General features: G+C 43.2%; 1 protein-coding gene across 2 annotated transcripts in view; it reads right to left on the reverse strand.

Annotated features, from left to right (window-relative positions):
• SASH1 (SAM and SH3 domain containing 1) overlaps positions 1 to 2,196 on the reverse strand; it is a gene marked incomplete at its 5' end in the record, with an annotated part of 533,304 nt that extends 531,108 nt beyond the window's left edge. Inside the window, 2 exons of one of the 2 annotated variants that reach the window (XM_082303323.1) lie at positions 1,286 to 1,739; positions 2,177 to 2,196. In XM_082303323.1, the coding sequence (XP_082159449.1) occupies positions 1,286 to 1,739; positions 2,177 to 2,196 (474 nt within the window). Of the gene's footprint in view, positions 1 to 1,285; positions 1,740 to 2,176 lie in introns of those variants that run through there. The other variant, XM_082303324.1, reaches the window with a different exon arrangement.
• Positions 2,197 to 14,794: the final 12,598 nt, after the last annotated feature.

Raw genomic sequence — 14,794 nt, forward strand, 5'->3', positions numbered from 1 at the left:
TGAGAAGTGACTGGGCCTCTGTCACTGAGACATTAAAAAACTGGTGTAGTGAAATTTACAGTTTTATTATCTGTACCTTCACAATGTTATACAAGTCGAATTTTATCCATTATCCTCACACCCAGGTCCCTGACAGCAGATAACACATTCTCAATTTTAATTCCTCACATTTCTGTAAACCCAGACTTGCAGCCTTCCCCATCACCTTGCTTCCATACATTCATTTCAGAGAGAAAAAGTACCCGCAAGTTGAAGGTCAATTTCAACTGCTCAGTCTTTCTGAAAAATGAGACTTCAAATCATTGAAGAAAATACAGGCAACTTGGGTCATCAAACTACTCTGAAGCACTCCATTCTGAACTCTGAAGTCCCCAGGCATTATAATACCTTAGTTTCTTTCACAAATAATTTTTTCCTCCATGATATTATTCATTTTATTCTATCATTTTACTTATTCTGTGTATAACGTTTCCAGCAGGAAACCTAACAAAAGTTTCAGACAAAACAATTTCTAACTTCCAAAACTGATGAATCTTACATTGCAACCTTTTCAAAAGATAAGAATTAGGTAAAACTCAGGTTTCATCAAACTCGAACAGACTCTTCTGAGATGTACCCTCTTCTGGTCTCCGAGCAGACTGTGCATCCTGGAGATTGACCGACCTGTGCTGGAGCAGCTGATGAATAGTTTTGACATTCACCAGTCACTGCCATCTTCCAGCAAATAAATCCAGGCAACAGTTGGATTCAGCTGCTGGAGTTCTTCCTCCAGCCAGATGACCACTTGCTTCAGGAGGCATTTCACCAACAGAAATTGACCCTAAAACAGGATCACTAGCAAAACATAAGCCATCTCTCTTCAACAACATGGAAAAGTTTCACAGAAAAAACAAACGCCCAAACCATTAAGACCATCCTGTCAATTTCCGCTTTACCACCTCAAACTAAACCAGACTGAAAGAACCGGTTAATGAAAAAAAAAAGGGAGGCAAACCCAAAACACAGCACCATGCCACACCACCAATGCCAAGAAGTGCTGGTGGATCTGACCTTTGTTGGCCCCACTACTCTTCACACTTTGCTGGTGCTCAGTCCCTATCGTAATCTCCTCCGAAAAAGCCACTGGCGCAACTGGAGACAGCACCAGTACACGTGCTCTACTGGTGGGACCAGGTGGGACCAGGCCCTGCCGGACCTCTCATCTCCAGCCCAGCAGCCCCGCTGCTCCTGCACACCCGACATCCACGGCTCCTCCTGGGCTGGCGGCCGGCATGGACCCTCTTACCTTGTTGGAGTAGGGGGGTTTACTCAGGTTGATGCCGTCGCGGATGAGCTTGTCCCGGATCATGATCTTCAGCTTCAGCCTGGGGTACGCGACCAGCCCCCCGCCCCCGGCCGCCCCCCGCCGCCCGCCGGGCCGGGCCCTGGGGGCCGCCCCCGGCCGGGGCTCCTCCGGCCCACCCGCCCGGCGGGGGCAGCGCCCGGCGGGGGCGGGCGGCGGCGGCGGCTCCAGGGTGAAGTAGAGCCCCGCCGCCCTCTCGTCCGCCTCCTTCAGCCGCCGCACGGCTTCGTGGATTCGGCGCCGGTGGTGGGGCACGGCCACGCCGATGGCATCCAGGTCCGGGTCGCCGATCTGCTTGCAGACCTCCAGGTCGTCGTAGCCATTATCGACGAAGGACTCCGCGTACTGGGGGAGCTGCAGGGTCTTCAGCCACTCGTAGACTATGTTGGTGCACATGCTGGCTCCAAAATAATAACGACTGCAACTTTCAGCACCGAAGCCAGCCTCCCCCTTTCCACTTTTCGCCAAAGGAAATAAAGCCACAAAAACTGCGATGCAAGTAGGAGGTCTCAAAATCAAGGTCAAGAAAACATCCACCAGGAAAAGAAAAAAAATCCTTAAAGCAGATCAGTAGGGCACCGCAAGCACTGCTGAGCGAACCCCTCCTGCTTATCCCTCCTCCTGTTTTCTTACTACCAAGTACAGCCGCTTTCTGCCGCCGGAGAAGAGGGGCTCGGGCAAGAGAGAAGCAAGCTATAAGGGTGCATCCCCTAAAATCCCAGGTCGCTGCTGCACAACATCCACCCACTTTTCTCTGGAAGTAATTCGCAGTCACTGTCTTTTTTTTTCCTTTCTTCCTTTTAGTGTTAGTTTCTGTTTCTGCTTGTGTCTCACCTTCCTGCGCTCTGTCGCATGATGAATCTGTTTACTATAAGTAGCTGCTTTGGTACACGATGGTGTCGGGGGAGAGCCAAGCGCAGGATCCCGCACCCTCGCCCAGCGCGGGTAGGGGTGCCGGTGTGCAGTGCCCTCCTCTCCCGTGCCTCTCCCAGCAGCGGGCGCACACGGAGGCTTTTGCTTTCCTTTTAAACGGCTCTTTTCGGATTAGGAGCAAAACAGAGGGAAGGAAAAAAAAAAAAAATCCCACTCACTTTTCCGAGTTACTTTCCCAGTTTTCCTTCATCCCCGTAATGCTGGTTAAATGCGCTTCGCTGGCAGCGAGACCAGAAACAGCTTTCCAACCCCACTTTCTCCGCGCTGATGCCGGCGGTACCCTCCTGCCCAGCGGGGCACGCAGCCCTACGCCCGGCCCGCACAAGTTTCCCCGCGTTCCCCTATCTCCGCTGGCGCTCCCGCCGCTGCCCGCAGCCGCCCTGGGGAGGAGGCGACGGCGGCGGGGCTGTGCGGGAGGCCGGCGCTTCGTGCATCCTCCAGCAGCGGCGGATGAGCCGATCTGCGGCAGGTCACCGGCGCTGCCCCCGCCTTCCCCGGATGCCGCCAGAGCTCTCCCTTCCCAGCCACCGGTACCCGGAGCGGTGCTCCCCGCCCGGATCCTCCTTCCCCTCTACCCCGGAGGCGCCTGACGCGCCGCCCGCAGGTCTCCTCCGGCTCCTCCCGGTGCGGCTTCTCCCCGCTCCTCCTCCGCGCCCGCCACCCCGCTGCCAGCCCCCTGCCCCGGCTCTCCCCGAGGCCTTTCCAACTTTCCCCGCCGGCAGCCCGCGGTCTCTGCCGCCGGCCGCTCGCCTGCCCTGCCCGACCCTCCGGGGGCGCGGGGAGGCGGCGTGCAGCCGGCCGGGGGGCAAGGCAGCCTGGCCAGGCAGCAGCTTGGGGCTGCCACCGCCCCGCGGGCTCTCCGGCGGGCTTGCCCGTCCCCGTTCCCCGCGGCAAGGGAACGCCAAGGGGGCACGGCCCGGGGAGCTGCCCCCCAGCGCCCTTGGGACAGCCGGACCGACGGCAGCGCCGGCTGCCCCGCGGGGGCACCAAGCCTTTCGCGGTGGAAGAGGGACCCTGCGTGGGTCGGAGGGGCGCGGAGCGGCGCTGCCCCGGGAAGCGGCGAGGGCAGGCGGGAGGCGCCGGTCCCGCTCCCCCCGCGCCGCCGGGGCCGCCCGGGGCCGCTGAGGCGCCGCGCGCTGCCGCGAACGCCGGGCTCGCAGCGCCCCCGCCGGGCCGCCGCGGGAAGCGCCGCCGGCCCCGGCCCGGCCCTGCCGCCGCCCCCGGCTCCACTCGCCGACCCCCAGCGGGCTGAGGCGTGGACCCCCTGCCATTGCAATTTAAAACTTGCTTCAAACTTGATTTCTTGCGAAGATCCCTCCCCATGCGGGCTGGGGGGAGCTGAGGAGAGGCTGTGGGGCACCCACCAGCGTCCTGCAGCACCGGGCTGCCGGAGGAGGGACGCGCTCCCTTTTGTAATTTGGCGAGTGGTTTATTCGTAGTGGGTTTCCTGAAGGACTTTTTTGAGCAGAGCTAGGCGCACTTTCGTCCTCAGGCTTCAGATAGTTGGCCACAGGATTGCGCAGCACAGTGGCATTCTCACAGAAAGCATTGCACTGCAAGGTGTTTTGGAAAGGTTAGCTTCTTACCAGTGGTTAAAATGCAGCCTCTGGGTATAAAGCCTAGGGATCACAGGTTCGTCTGCTAGAGAGGGAGAAAAGGAGGAAAAGCATACTCCTTTTAAAATCTCCTTCCGTCTTTTTTTTTTTTTTCCTTAATCTTATTTTCTTTTCAGACCACATAATACGTCAAACCCTCTTCTCAGCCCAGAGACAGATTGAAGCAGCAATTATCTTCTCTTCACAGACCCGGTGAAAGACTGACAGCACCTGCAAAATTAGCAAGGAGGTTCTGTGATCTAGAGCTGGAACTGATAGTATGAGAGGCAGGAAAAATTGACTGATGCAGGCCCTATTCATTGGTCTTATTGACAATACATACAGAGTTATATAATTTTTATGTGCATTTTGGAAGGGTCTTGAAAGGCCCTTTTAAGGTATTGCAAACGTTATGATTCAGATCTGCTTGGTAAAAGGGTAAGACACTTCTGATGGGACAGCAGGGGAAGTGTTGCACCCCCATGAGACTGTGGAGTCTTGCCAGGTTACAACATTGTGAAACTCTCTGGTTGTTTGGCACTGATTTTAGTTTCACAAAATTAATTCACCTGTCAGCAAATATAGTAAAGTTTTATGTGACTTTGAAATACAAAAATAAACAACAATAAAAATAAAATATTATGTCCACCTTTAAGAAAGACAATCAGAAGTCCAGGGAACAAAAGACTGGTCTACCTCACCTCAACCCCCCAGGGAAAATCTGGGGCAAGTCTTTGTGAAGACTTACATGAAATTTTGGTGAGTAGTTAGGAATGTTCCTCAGGGGCTGAAATTGGTGCCAGCTCTGTACAACACCTTCACTGATGCTCCCAGTGACAAGGTGGAATATGTACTTGGGAAGTTCCCAGACAACACCAAGTTGGGGGTGGTGGGAGGGTAGTCAATATGTTGGGAAGGTAATTCAAGAGTAAAGAAGGAAGAAAATCAAAGAATGGCAGAACAGAAAATGGAGGCATGTTTTGATTGGTAACAGCAAACTCAGTGTGAAGAAATCCTTTATGTGCTTTTTATTAAGTGCAGTGATATTATTCTGGAACCCTTAAAGTTGTTTATTTTTTCTCCCTTCAAGACTTATTTGATTTTTGACACATTAAGGAAGGAGCATGGCCATCTTCTCTGGATACCTGACTACTGTTCAGTGTTTTGAATCATACACTCATATAGTTGATGGCTGAAAAAAAACTAGACAAGAACACGAACACTTAGAAGAGTACTCACATAGTGGATGAATGTGAGGAAGACTCTGAAATGAATACAATTCCATCAAGATATTTGTGAAGGTGTCCAGGTAGAACAGGAAACTCAGATTCACAGATAGAATGAGTACCCCATGATTATGCTGCAAAGAATAATGTGCAATGAACGAGTGGAAGCTAATATTTTTGTGCTTTATTAAAAGAACAGAACAAGACTCTCAAATATTTTTCCACTAGGGCACAAGGTGAATAATTCACTAGAACTGCTCATACACAATGGCAAATGTTTGCAGAACCAGGCTATTAGTTTAGGTAAATAGAGCTATTTATTCTTGTGTGTAAAATGTTGCGATTATTTGACTGTACGTGGTATACATTGGCAAAGAGTCCAGAGGGAAATAACAATGACTGTGAGAAAAGGTTTGAATATATCTAATGTCTTATCCAAACTGTTAATCCTAAAAAACATATAGCAGCATAATTTAGCATCTAAAGGAAGATTTGCCCACGTAAACTCTGCAGAGAAATAAACTTAAAGCTTCAAAAACTGGTATACCTCATGTGGATTCCCACAGCTGTACTAACTCTAATGGAAAGTACTATCTGTTAAGTGTTCTGGAGATTGACTTTTCCTCATTAAAAAATCAGATGACCATTATTTAAAGTACTCTTCCATAAAAGATTAGGAGCATTTCGATTGGAAAGGACCCCTGGGAGTCACCCATACCCCACTCAGAGCAGACCTAATTGCAAACTCCGATCAGGTTGCAGACAGGTTTGCCCCGTTGACTTCTGAAAATCTGCAGGGATGGAGTTCCCCAGTCTTTCTGGGTGGTCTCTTCCAGCACTGAGCTACTCTCACCATGAAGAATTTCTTCCTCTTGTCTGGTCAAAGCAATTGTGACCTTTGTCTCATGAGCTTTTGCTGAGCACTTCTGAGAATGGTTTGGCTCTGTCTTCTCCATGGCTTTCCCCACAGGCAATGAAAGACTGCAGCTTGATTCCCTTTGCCTTTTCATCTGTAAGATAAACAAACCAAGTTCTCCTAGCCTCTTCTCAGATTTTGTCAGCAGACAAAAATTTGAAAACATGATGCTTGTGAGGTATGTAAGTAGATGTTTTATCACAGAAAAGACAAACAAAAAAAGGAGACTAATGAGAACATTGTGATCAGGAATTTATATGAAATTTAAATGTAAAAATAGAACTGTTTACAAAACAGATTTATCACTTAGAATTTTATATAAACAAAGCAATGTTTTAATTATAAAGGAAACTTTAAAATATACAAAAACATGACCCTGCTCTAAATTTACTCACTGTGTTTGTAATAGCTTAATGCTGACTGAGACTATACAACAGGGAATGTGAAAGGATCTAGCTGATGAAATAGCCATTTTTCTTTGTTGTGAATATAAAATTAATTTGGATTTGAGAGTGCATTTGAAACAGAACAGCTACTTTATTTACTGTGATTCTCCTTTTCCATAAAAATTTACAGGCATTAATTTCAGTTCACTTTTTAATGAAATAGATAAAGAAACTGAATTGTATTGGGAATAAATATCCAAATCAAGGCTACTGTTTTCATCAGACCAAGTTCTGTAACAAGAATTCAGTCCAAAACTTATCCTCTTTTTCCTTAGTAACAGAAAGAAAAAGTATAAGAGCCCATCTTCTTCCACAGACTAATTCTCCATTAACAGTCAACTTCGAACACTTTATTTTTGATGTTGCAGTCAATGAGAAGGTAAATGGGCTTGCACAAGTCTTACCTTCTTAGCCTATTTTAAAAAAGACTCCATCCTGAAAGAAAACAGAATTGTCCTAAACCAAAACAAAAATATACTTTATTCCTAGAAATATATTGTAACTGCTATTTTACCAGCTGCCGACAGACATCTATTTCCATAAAGCAATGGTTCCCTATAATATTTCAGGGTGGATTTGTCTTTACAAACATAAACCACTGACCAACTCTCATTGCTACTAGCTTTGAGCCAGAAGGTAGCGCTGATACGTGTACATGGTTGAATTTTACCCAAACTCAAAACTTTTTGCTTCACACTGAATGCTCTTTAAGAGAACTGCTTATTGTAGGTAAATATAAGTAGAAATCCTAAATTATTACTAATAGTTGCATTCTTACTACTCCATAAGTTGTGGAAATCCCTAAAAATACCAGCTGAATATCAGCACAGTGGATAGAAAACTAATAAATATTTATACCCCCACAATTTACAATCTAGTGCTTCCATATGATACTGTCTGGAAATCATAACGAAGAAAAAGCTTACAGCTTTGCTCTCTTGGCCATTTATTTCTATTTCCTTTTTTCTATGAAGTTCCACTTTTCTTCATCAAGAAGAGATTGTTCATCAGACACATGCACAACTCATGAAACAACAATCTTTATGAAGCTTTCAAGTTGGATTTTTTTTTTCCAGTGAGAAATTTAATTTAAATCATTAGCTAATGCCTAACAGAACTGAACTCACAGTCAGTATAGTCAGATGCCTTAAACAAATATGTTGTGAAAAATACACAAACATCAAGCACCAGGTTTCCAGGAAACCAAAGGGAAGAAAAGGATTTAATAAGATGGGCAAAAATGAATCCATCATTTCTAGCTAGCCTGTGCAACTTGCCCTAATACTTCTGGTACTAGCTGTAATTACCTGCTGTAATTATTGTGGAAGAGGAAGAGAAAGCATATGTCAGGAAAGGGGAAAACCCTTCAACCCTCCAGAAATTATCCTCTGCCTTCCAAAAGGGTCCTGCAGTGTCCTAGAACCTCAAGGTAGTGTTCTGATCCCTGGGGATACTAGGGAAAAGCCCCTGCCATTCAGTTCAGACCAGCTGAGCCTTCTGTGTGCTCTCAGAGCAGTGTCACCCATTCGTCCTACAGAGCTTCATCAGAGCTGCTCTCTTACAGATATCTCCTAGTTTCTCCCATGTTTGTTTTTACTCTGTCTCTCTTCAGCAACATACACGCAAAGGCCCAGATTTATGAAGTATTTAGGGGAAGACAGATAATACTATATAATAATATAATATATAACATATATAATATATATTATATGTAATAATAATATGTATAATTATATACTGTAATACTAGAAAATTACTCAAAACCCAGACTCTCTTAAGTAAATATGCATTATACCAATAAGTCCTTAAACTTCTTTCTGTTATGAACATAGCTGATGGTAGAGACTGACTGTTCCTATTACCTGCTGACATATGTTCAGGTTCCCTTATTCCATGGGCTCTTTCTCCAACTGCTTCATTCTTCCATCCTTCCTCCATGTCTATTATCCCAATAAATTTTCTGCGGTTCTCTCTGCCTCAAGGACTGCGTTATTTCACCATCTCCTATTTCCACAATTCCTCCCCTTTTCCTTTACAACATCCCTTCTGAATGGCTTTTTTGTTCACACTTCTCACTTTCATTTATTTTCTCCTTCTCTTGCTATGTCCAGATCTAATTCTTTCCCCCTACACCTCCAATAAAAATAGTTAAGTTGGAAAATTTCCTTGTAATTATTTTTCCTGTTCATATACTTACTTTTTACTTAGGCACCTGCTACCTAGACAGAGTATCAAGCTAGAGGGACTTGTCTGATTCAGCGTGGCCATTGTTAGGTGTGGTTTTCTTGAAGGGTGAAAGCACCATCCTAGCTTTGCCTTTCTCTTGAGCTCATCTACTGTAGATGTTATAAACACAGAGAGCTTCCTGAGTGGCACTTCAAACACAAGGTATTAAAGCAGGAGCCATGGAAGGTAGAAATCAGCAAAAGCAAAGAAGCAAATACTTATTCTATTTCTTGAGGGTCATCAAACATAAAGTGCTTCCTCACAGAAAGAAGGCAAGATTATAATCCAGGTGGCTATCAGGTAAAAATTACTGGAGTGAAGCAGTACTGCAGGTTAGCAGTCATGATTTGTCCTCTTTCCATCACATCAGCAGGACCGTAAGTCCTAGAGGAAGAGAAGGAACCTGCTGGCATGAAAACATGGGCCAAATATGTTAGACCATCTGAAACAGCTAAGGATTTGTCTCCTGGCTTTGAAATAAAGAGTCCTAATACTGCTAAGACTGTGAAGAACCTCCACCAAAAAATTAAAAAGCTCCCACTGTGGCATTTCAAAACAAAGGCAGGATAAAGTGTTTGGATTTATGCAAAAGCTTTTCTCCAAATAATCAATGTTTGAAAGAATCAAATATTTCCTTAATTCCCCCCAGACATCCCCATTCTGGATGAGTAATGAGAAATTAATCATCCTGTCAAAATAAATGCTGTGAGACCTTTTAGTCATGCTCACCCCTCTCTCCATAATAGATTTTTGTCAGTCATTCAACTAGGTGTCCCAGAAGACAGCACTGCATCTCAGCTCCTGCCTTCTGTATGGTCTTTTTTTTTATGTCTAGGACTAATTCTGACATTCCTTGATATGTCAGAGTCAATCACGCATCACAGGAGCCCGACCCATCACACCCTCCTTGCCTCCACTGACTGCCACAGCACTACCCAACACCAGCCCTTCATTAATTCTGTGTCGATTCCAGCCTTCCTGCAGCTGATACCCAGGATCTTTCTGATACAAGCAGACACAGCTGGTGCGTCTATGGGGTTTTAACTGTTTAGATGGATAAATACAAGGCTAGCAGAATATAATAAGGCCAGGGAATTCACAAACAAGGGTTCTCACAGTTGTATGAGTTCATTTACACCACACATATTTCTGCTAGTTGATATAACAGTATAATTAGAAATGTGAGTAAGAAAAAGGAAGAAGTAACTTGGGTTTCTGTTCCTCTGAGTCATGACAGCTAAAAGAACCTGGAGTTTTTCTGTACACAGAATTGGGATGATGGGTTTTATCTCCAGGGAACACATCCATTTTATATTTTTGATGTCTTAGATTTTAATTCCTTTTTCAACAGCCAATAGCTCAACAGAAGTTTTTTTTTGTTGTTGTTTGTATTACTGTGTCTTCATTTCTCTATAGAAGGCATGCAGTTTCCATTAATTTACAAACACTTTCACTAGAGTGAACCATCATCTATCTTTAATTACCAGTTTATATTTGAAGTGAATCTGGGAAGACTGCTGAGAGATAGAGACCTTGGCTGCAGAAAGAAAGACAGATCTGAGAGTTAGCTTCTGCACCTCTGGTGGGAAAAAACAAGAGAAAAATCAGTTCTAAAGCCAGTATTTTCCAAATTTAAAAACTACCAGATGTGCAAATCACTGATGCTTTTTAACCCTGGAAGTGTTGGTAAGGGGATGGAGCATGTTTTCTTTCCTTACAGGCATCTGTAGACTTTCATATCTCACCCACTTCAGCTGAGTATGCAATATAGGAGTGTAGTAGAAGTGAAAAGCGGCTGCCCAAGTGAGAAGATCCAAGATGTGACACCAACTCTGATCTAGACATGGATCAAACCTAGCCCAGAAATAGCCTCATTGACAACACCTTGGCATTTGTCAACATTCTGATTCTTGTCGTCGTTTCAGGTTGTCACATTCAGAAGACACAGCTTTAAGTCTATAGCTCTAGTTTCTGAGAAAGGCTGTATCTCAGCTTGGTGGACCAAGGACATTTCTGAGCTCCCAAATGTGCAGGTAAACTGTCCAGCTGTGTCACAACCTCTTACCAGAGTAGAATTTGGGGGGTCCAGTTAGTTATCTTTGCATTTACTCTTACGGTAAGAACAGCAGTCACACAGCCTGGAAGACAGCTACTGCTGATGTCAACCAAAACCTCAATTCAGATGTTTGAGAGAACAGGAGTACAAGGTATGTAATGAAGCTCACCCACCTTTCCATCTAACAAGCTTCTGCAATCCTGCTAATGATTTGAGACAGGCCAAATCATGTCCTCAAAGTTCAAGACTCTGATTTGGAATTAAGAGTCAAGGTTTGTTCTAAAGCTAACATAATGATGAATTAGCTGATTTTGGATTAATCAAATATTAGGGCAATTCATCTTTCATTCAAGCACAGTTGAAGACCAGATAGAAGATTAATGCATCTTTGTCTCTGACCAGTCTTAGCCTTAAAAAACCATCATTGGTTCAGGCTGGTCAGCTGAAGTGTCAGAAGTATCATGAGGAGATGTGCTGTAATGAATAATTTTTCCTTTTTCCAGAAAATATAAAAAGCTAACTCTTTCTAGCAATGCCAGTCAATAAGTTTATGAGGCAATCTGTAGTTTACCTTTCCATTAGCAGGCATGTTAGATACTGTTGTGGACATTCCCTGGCTATTTACAATAAAAACTCACCTCTCTTACAGCAGCAAAAATCAAACCAAGGGAAGCTTCACCTGCTCCAGCCCAGGAAAAATGCCCTGCCTTCAATGAAGGGTTCATGGGTTTTGTGTTAGAAACTTTTAACAAAATCCCATCTCACACAAATGAGCTCTTTTACTTTCCGAAAAAGATAGTCCTCTCTGGATGGTTTCAATCAGAGCTTTTAAACTTTAAAGTCCCTATTTAATGGATATTTTCTCCCTTAGTCACTGCTATACTGAGCTACCCACCACCTGTCTACTGTGATTGTGGGAGGGATCATTGGAAGTGGCACATTTTTGAACTAAGAGCAAGAGAGATGCTAAAGATTTTTGTGAATTAGATAAGGAATACAAAATGGAAGATCCTATCAATAAGATCAAAGAAAACTGTAGAAGTGGAACATATATGTGTCTGTGTTCTGCCTACTAATTCAACCTTAACATACATGAATATAAATTAAATTTTAATAAATAATTAATTTAATTTAAAAATGTAAATAAAATTTTGAGGGCACTTTATACAAAGCACGTAGCTAAACTTTTGCTATGCTAGAAGACTGCACTGAACTTCCAGAATAAACTGTGAGCACTGGCTTACTCCTCAGTGAGGTATACAGCAATTAATAGTGTTTATAAATGCCAGAATAATGATGTTGGGGGCTTTCAGAGCTCAAAAAAGTAAAGAGAGAACACCATATTATCTTCATTTTGCTCCTGCCTGAAGTACAAATGGAAAAATGTGGGTTTTTCTACTGCAAACTGAAAACATTCAATGCTGCTCTTTTAATATTTTCAAATCTGACCTATGTTCCAAAAGTCTCCTCAATTCCCCTGAGATCTAACACCCCTAAAACATTGCTGCAGCCATCATTCAAAGATGTGGCCTCTCAAGTGCTAATTCTAATAGCTGTTTAAAGACATATTACTCCATTAATATATCATGACTGCTTGTCACACATGCTGGTTTATATGCTAAAGTAAGTATAAAGAAGGACATTTTGCTTTATTGACTCACCTTCCCCTCAAGGACTGACAAATGCCTCACACTCATGGCATTGTACATCCATTGGAAATCGTCACGCAGAGATGGCAGCAGTATACGCAGTCCCTCCCTATTTGTATTTAATGTAATTGTATCAAAAGTTCGCTGTAGCAAGATCTTATTACAGCAAAAACAAACAAATAAAAAAAGGAAGACATTGAGCAGGAATATGTGCTATTTTTTGTCAGTGCACAGCTCAACTTATTTTGAAGATTTTAATTTCATGAGGAAGAATGTTAAAGCTTCCTTATTTCATCAGATTTTTACTGCTAGAATAAACAAGAAAGAGAGAGGTCTTGCAGCAATCATTGACAGCAGTGCACTGTAAAAATTATAATAATATTTAGAAATTGGTAATGCCAATATCATTTTTGTACTTTACAATGGGAACACCACGAATACATCTGCCTCTGTTAATAGCAATGCTAGTCAACCAAAGCAAGTGACTGAAGTGTAGCATTCTGGAGATCACTAAAGTGAGTTAAGCATTATAAATTCAATTCTGTTTTGCTTCTGTTTTTTTCTCTATCAAAAATATTTTTTCAAGTTTTTAAAGGGGTAACACAGCAGTTTAGTTAATTTTATTTTCCTTTTTAGTTGCAGAACTAGCTCTTGCAAACTGTGCTGCCTAACCCAATGTCATTAGCAAATTATCTCAAGCACATTTTGAGCAGTTCTGCATATTTCAGCAGAAGTTTTCTTTGAAAAGATGACTTATGTAGATCCATCTGCAAGAAGAAACTAATTTGGTGAGTTTGGCTTCAACAGACACTTAAATGTCTTGCAAAATAGAGGCAGACTCTGAACCTGTAATAATTTCCTTTTTGAATGCTGCTAGATTATTGTTATTGAGGAGAGAAGGAAGGAGGGGTAGGTAAAGCATGCCTGGAAAACATTATTGCTGGTCACTAGCCTGCACTGCTTTGAGAAGAATTGTTCATTCACTTGAGCAGATATTTTTCTCCAAGTATTCCAGAGATCATACAGATTTAAAGCACGTTCAGATCAAGTTTTTGGCTCTGTTTAGCCATCTCCATTTTTTCAGTGTAAAACTCAGACCACTACAGAGACCACAAATAATTATTCATAGTTTTGAGCAGTTGAAGAATAATTACTTGAGATTTAATTCCTTAAGTGAACTGCCTACTATTCTTTGCCTCTGTAGCAACCATTGTGTTTTCAATCCAGAATATTCAGCAATCGTGAACTATGTCTACTGTTTGATGACATTAATTTGATTTTCATGACAGCTGGCATTTTTGTGGGGCCAGCTTAGAGTGTGGAGGAGTTGCTTTTCTTTCCTTTTTATTTTTTTTAATAAAGAAAGAGAAGATTTTCACAAAATCACTTGCTTTGGTGATTCTGAGTTTTAGTAAATTTTAGTAAGCTTTGCGCTGCCAGCAGTGCAGGTGGCATCTCAGCACAGCAGAGTAGAGGGGCAGAATACCTCCCTCAACCTCTTGATGCAGCCCAGGATTGGTTAGCATATCTGTGACTACAGTAAGATATTACTATATTAGCAATTGCTTCTGACTTCACTGCTCCCAATTTGAATGTCAGAATAAATACCCAGAGATCCCAAATAACTGCAAGAGTGAAACTGATGGATCCTGCCCATGGCTGTGGCAGGCTGTGCTAAGCCAAGGCCACCATGTGGGTTCACCCCACTTTTGGATTGACCCCATGGGTGCTCAACACAGGCAAGGGGTTCTGTCTGTGTAGCTGTTCCTGGGAAAGGATAGAAATAAGCATTACTGCTTCCCTGCCTTCCCTCCACCACAAACAGCCTGGCAGTCATCTGAGTAGCAGGGACTTGTCATGACTGCCTTCATCAATAACGAAATTAAAATCTTGATTGCCATTATAGAAGCTTTTTTTTTTGCATTTTTGCTAGTCTGTAACAAGCATTTCAACTGTTCATTTGTGTTAATGTTGCAAGATAGGGTGTAACCTGTAGACTAACTAATTAAATGCTCTTTGATTTTGAGTGAAGTGTTTGGTACAGTCTAGACAACAGAGTCTAATTAGCGCTGGATGTTTAATGGAACTAAAGACCCATGAAACGCAAAAGGTGCTGAAATAAAAAGTCAGTGAGAGAGATGTGAAGATAAATGAGGAAAAAAAAGGAAAAAAAAAATAACCCTTTGCTGTGCTAGAAATACCATTCCCTCAGAAAAAGAAAACCTATATTAATAATGAAAATTTGAAAAAATCCAATCAACTCCAGTGTCCAGCTGTTTAGGGTAATATAATGGAAAGCTATCCAAAACACATTATGTCAGCAAGCAACAAATTAAGGCATTCCACACTAACTCACTGGATTTCATTTCTTCCAGGCAACAAATTCACCCCAGTATTTTCACAAC

This window comes from Coloeus monedula, assembly GCF_965178545.1.
Source record: "Coloeus monedula genome assembly, chromosome: 2".
NCBI classification, from domain to species: Eukaryota; Metazoa; Chordata; class Aves; order Passeriformes; family Corvidae; genus Coloeus; species Coloeus monedula.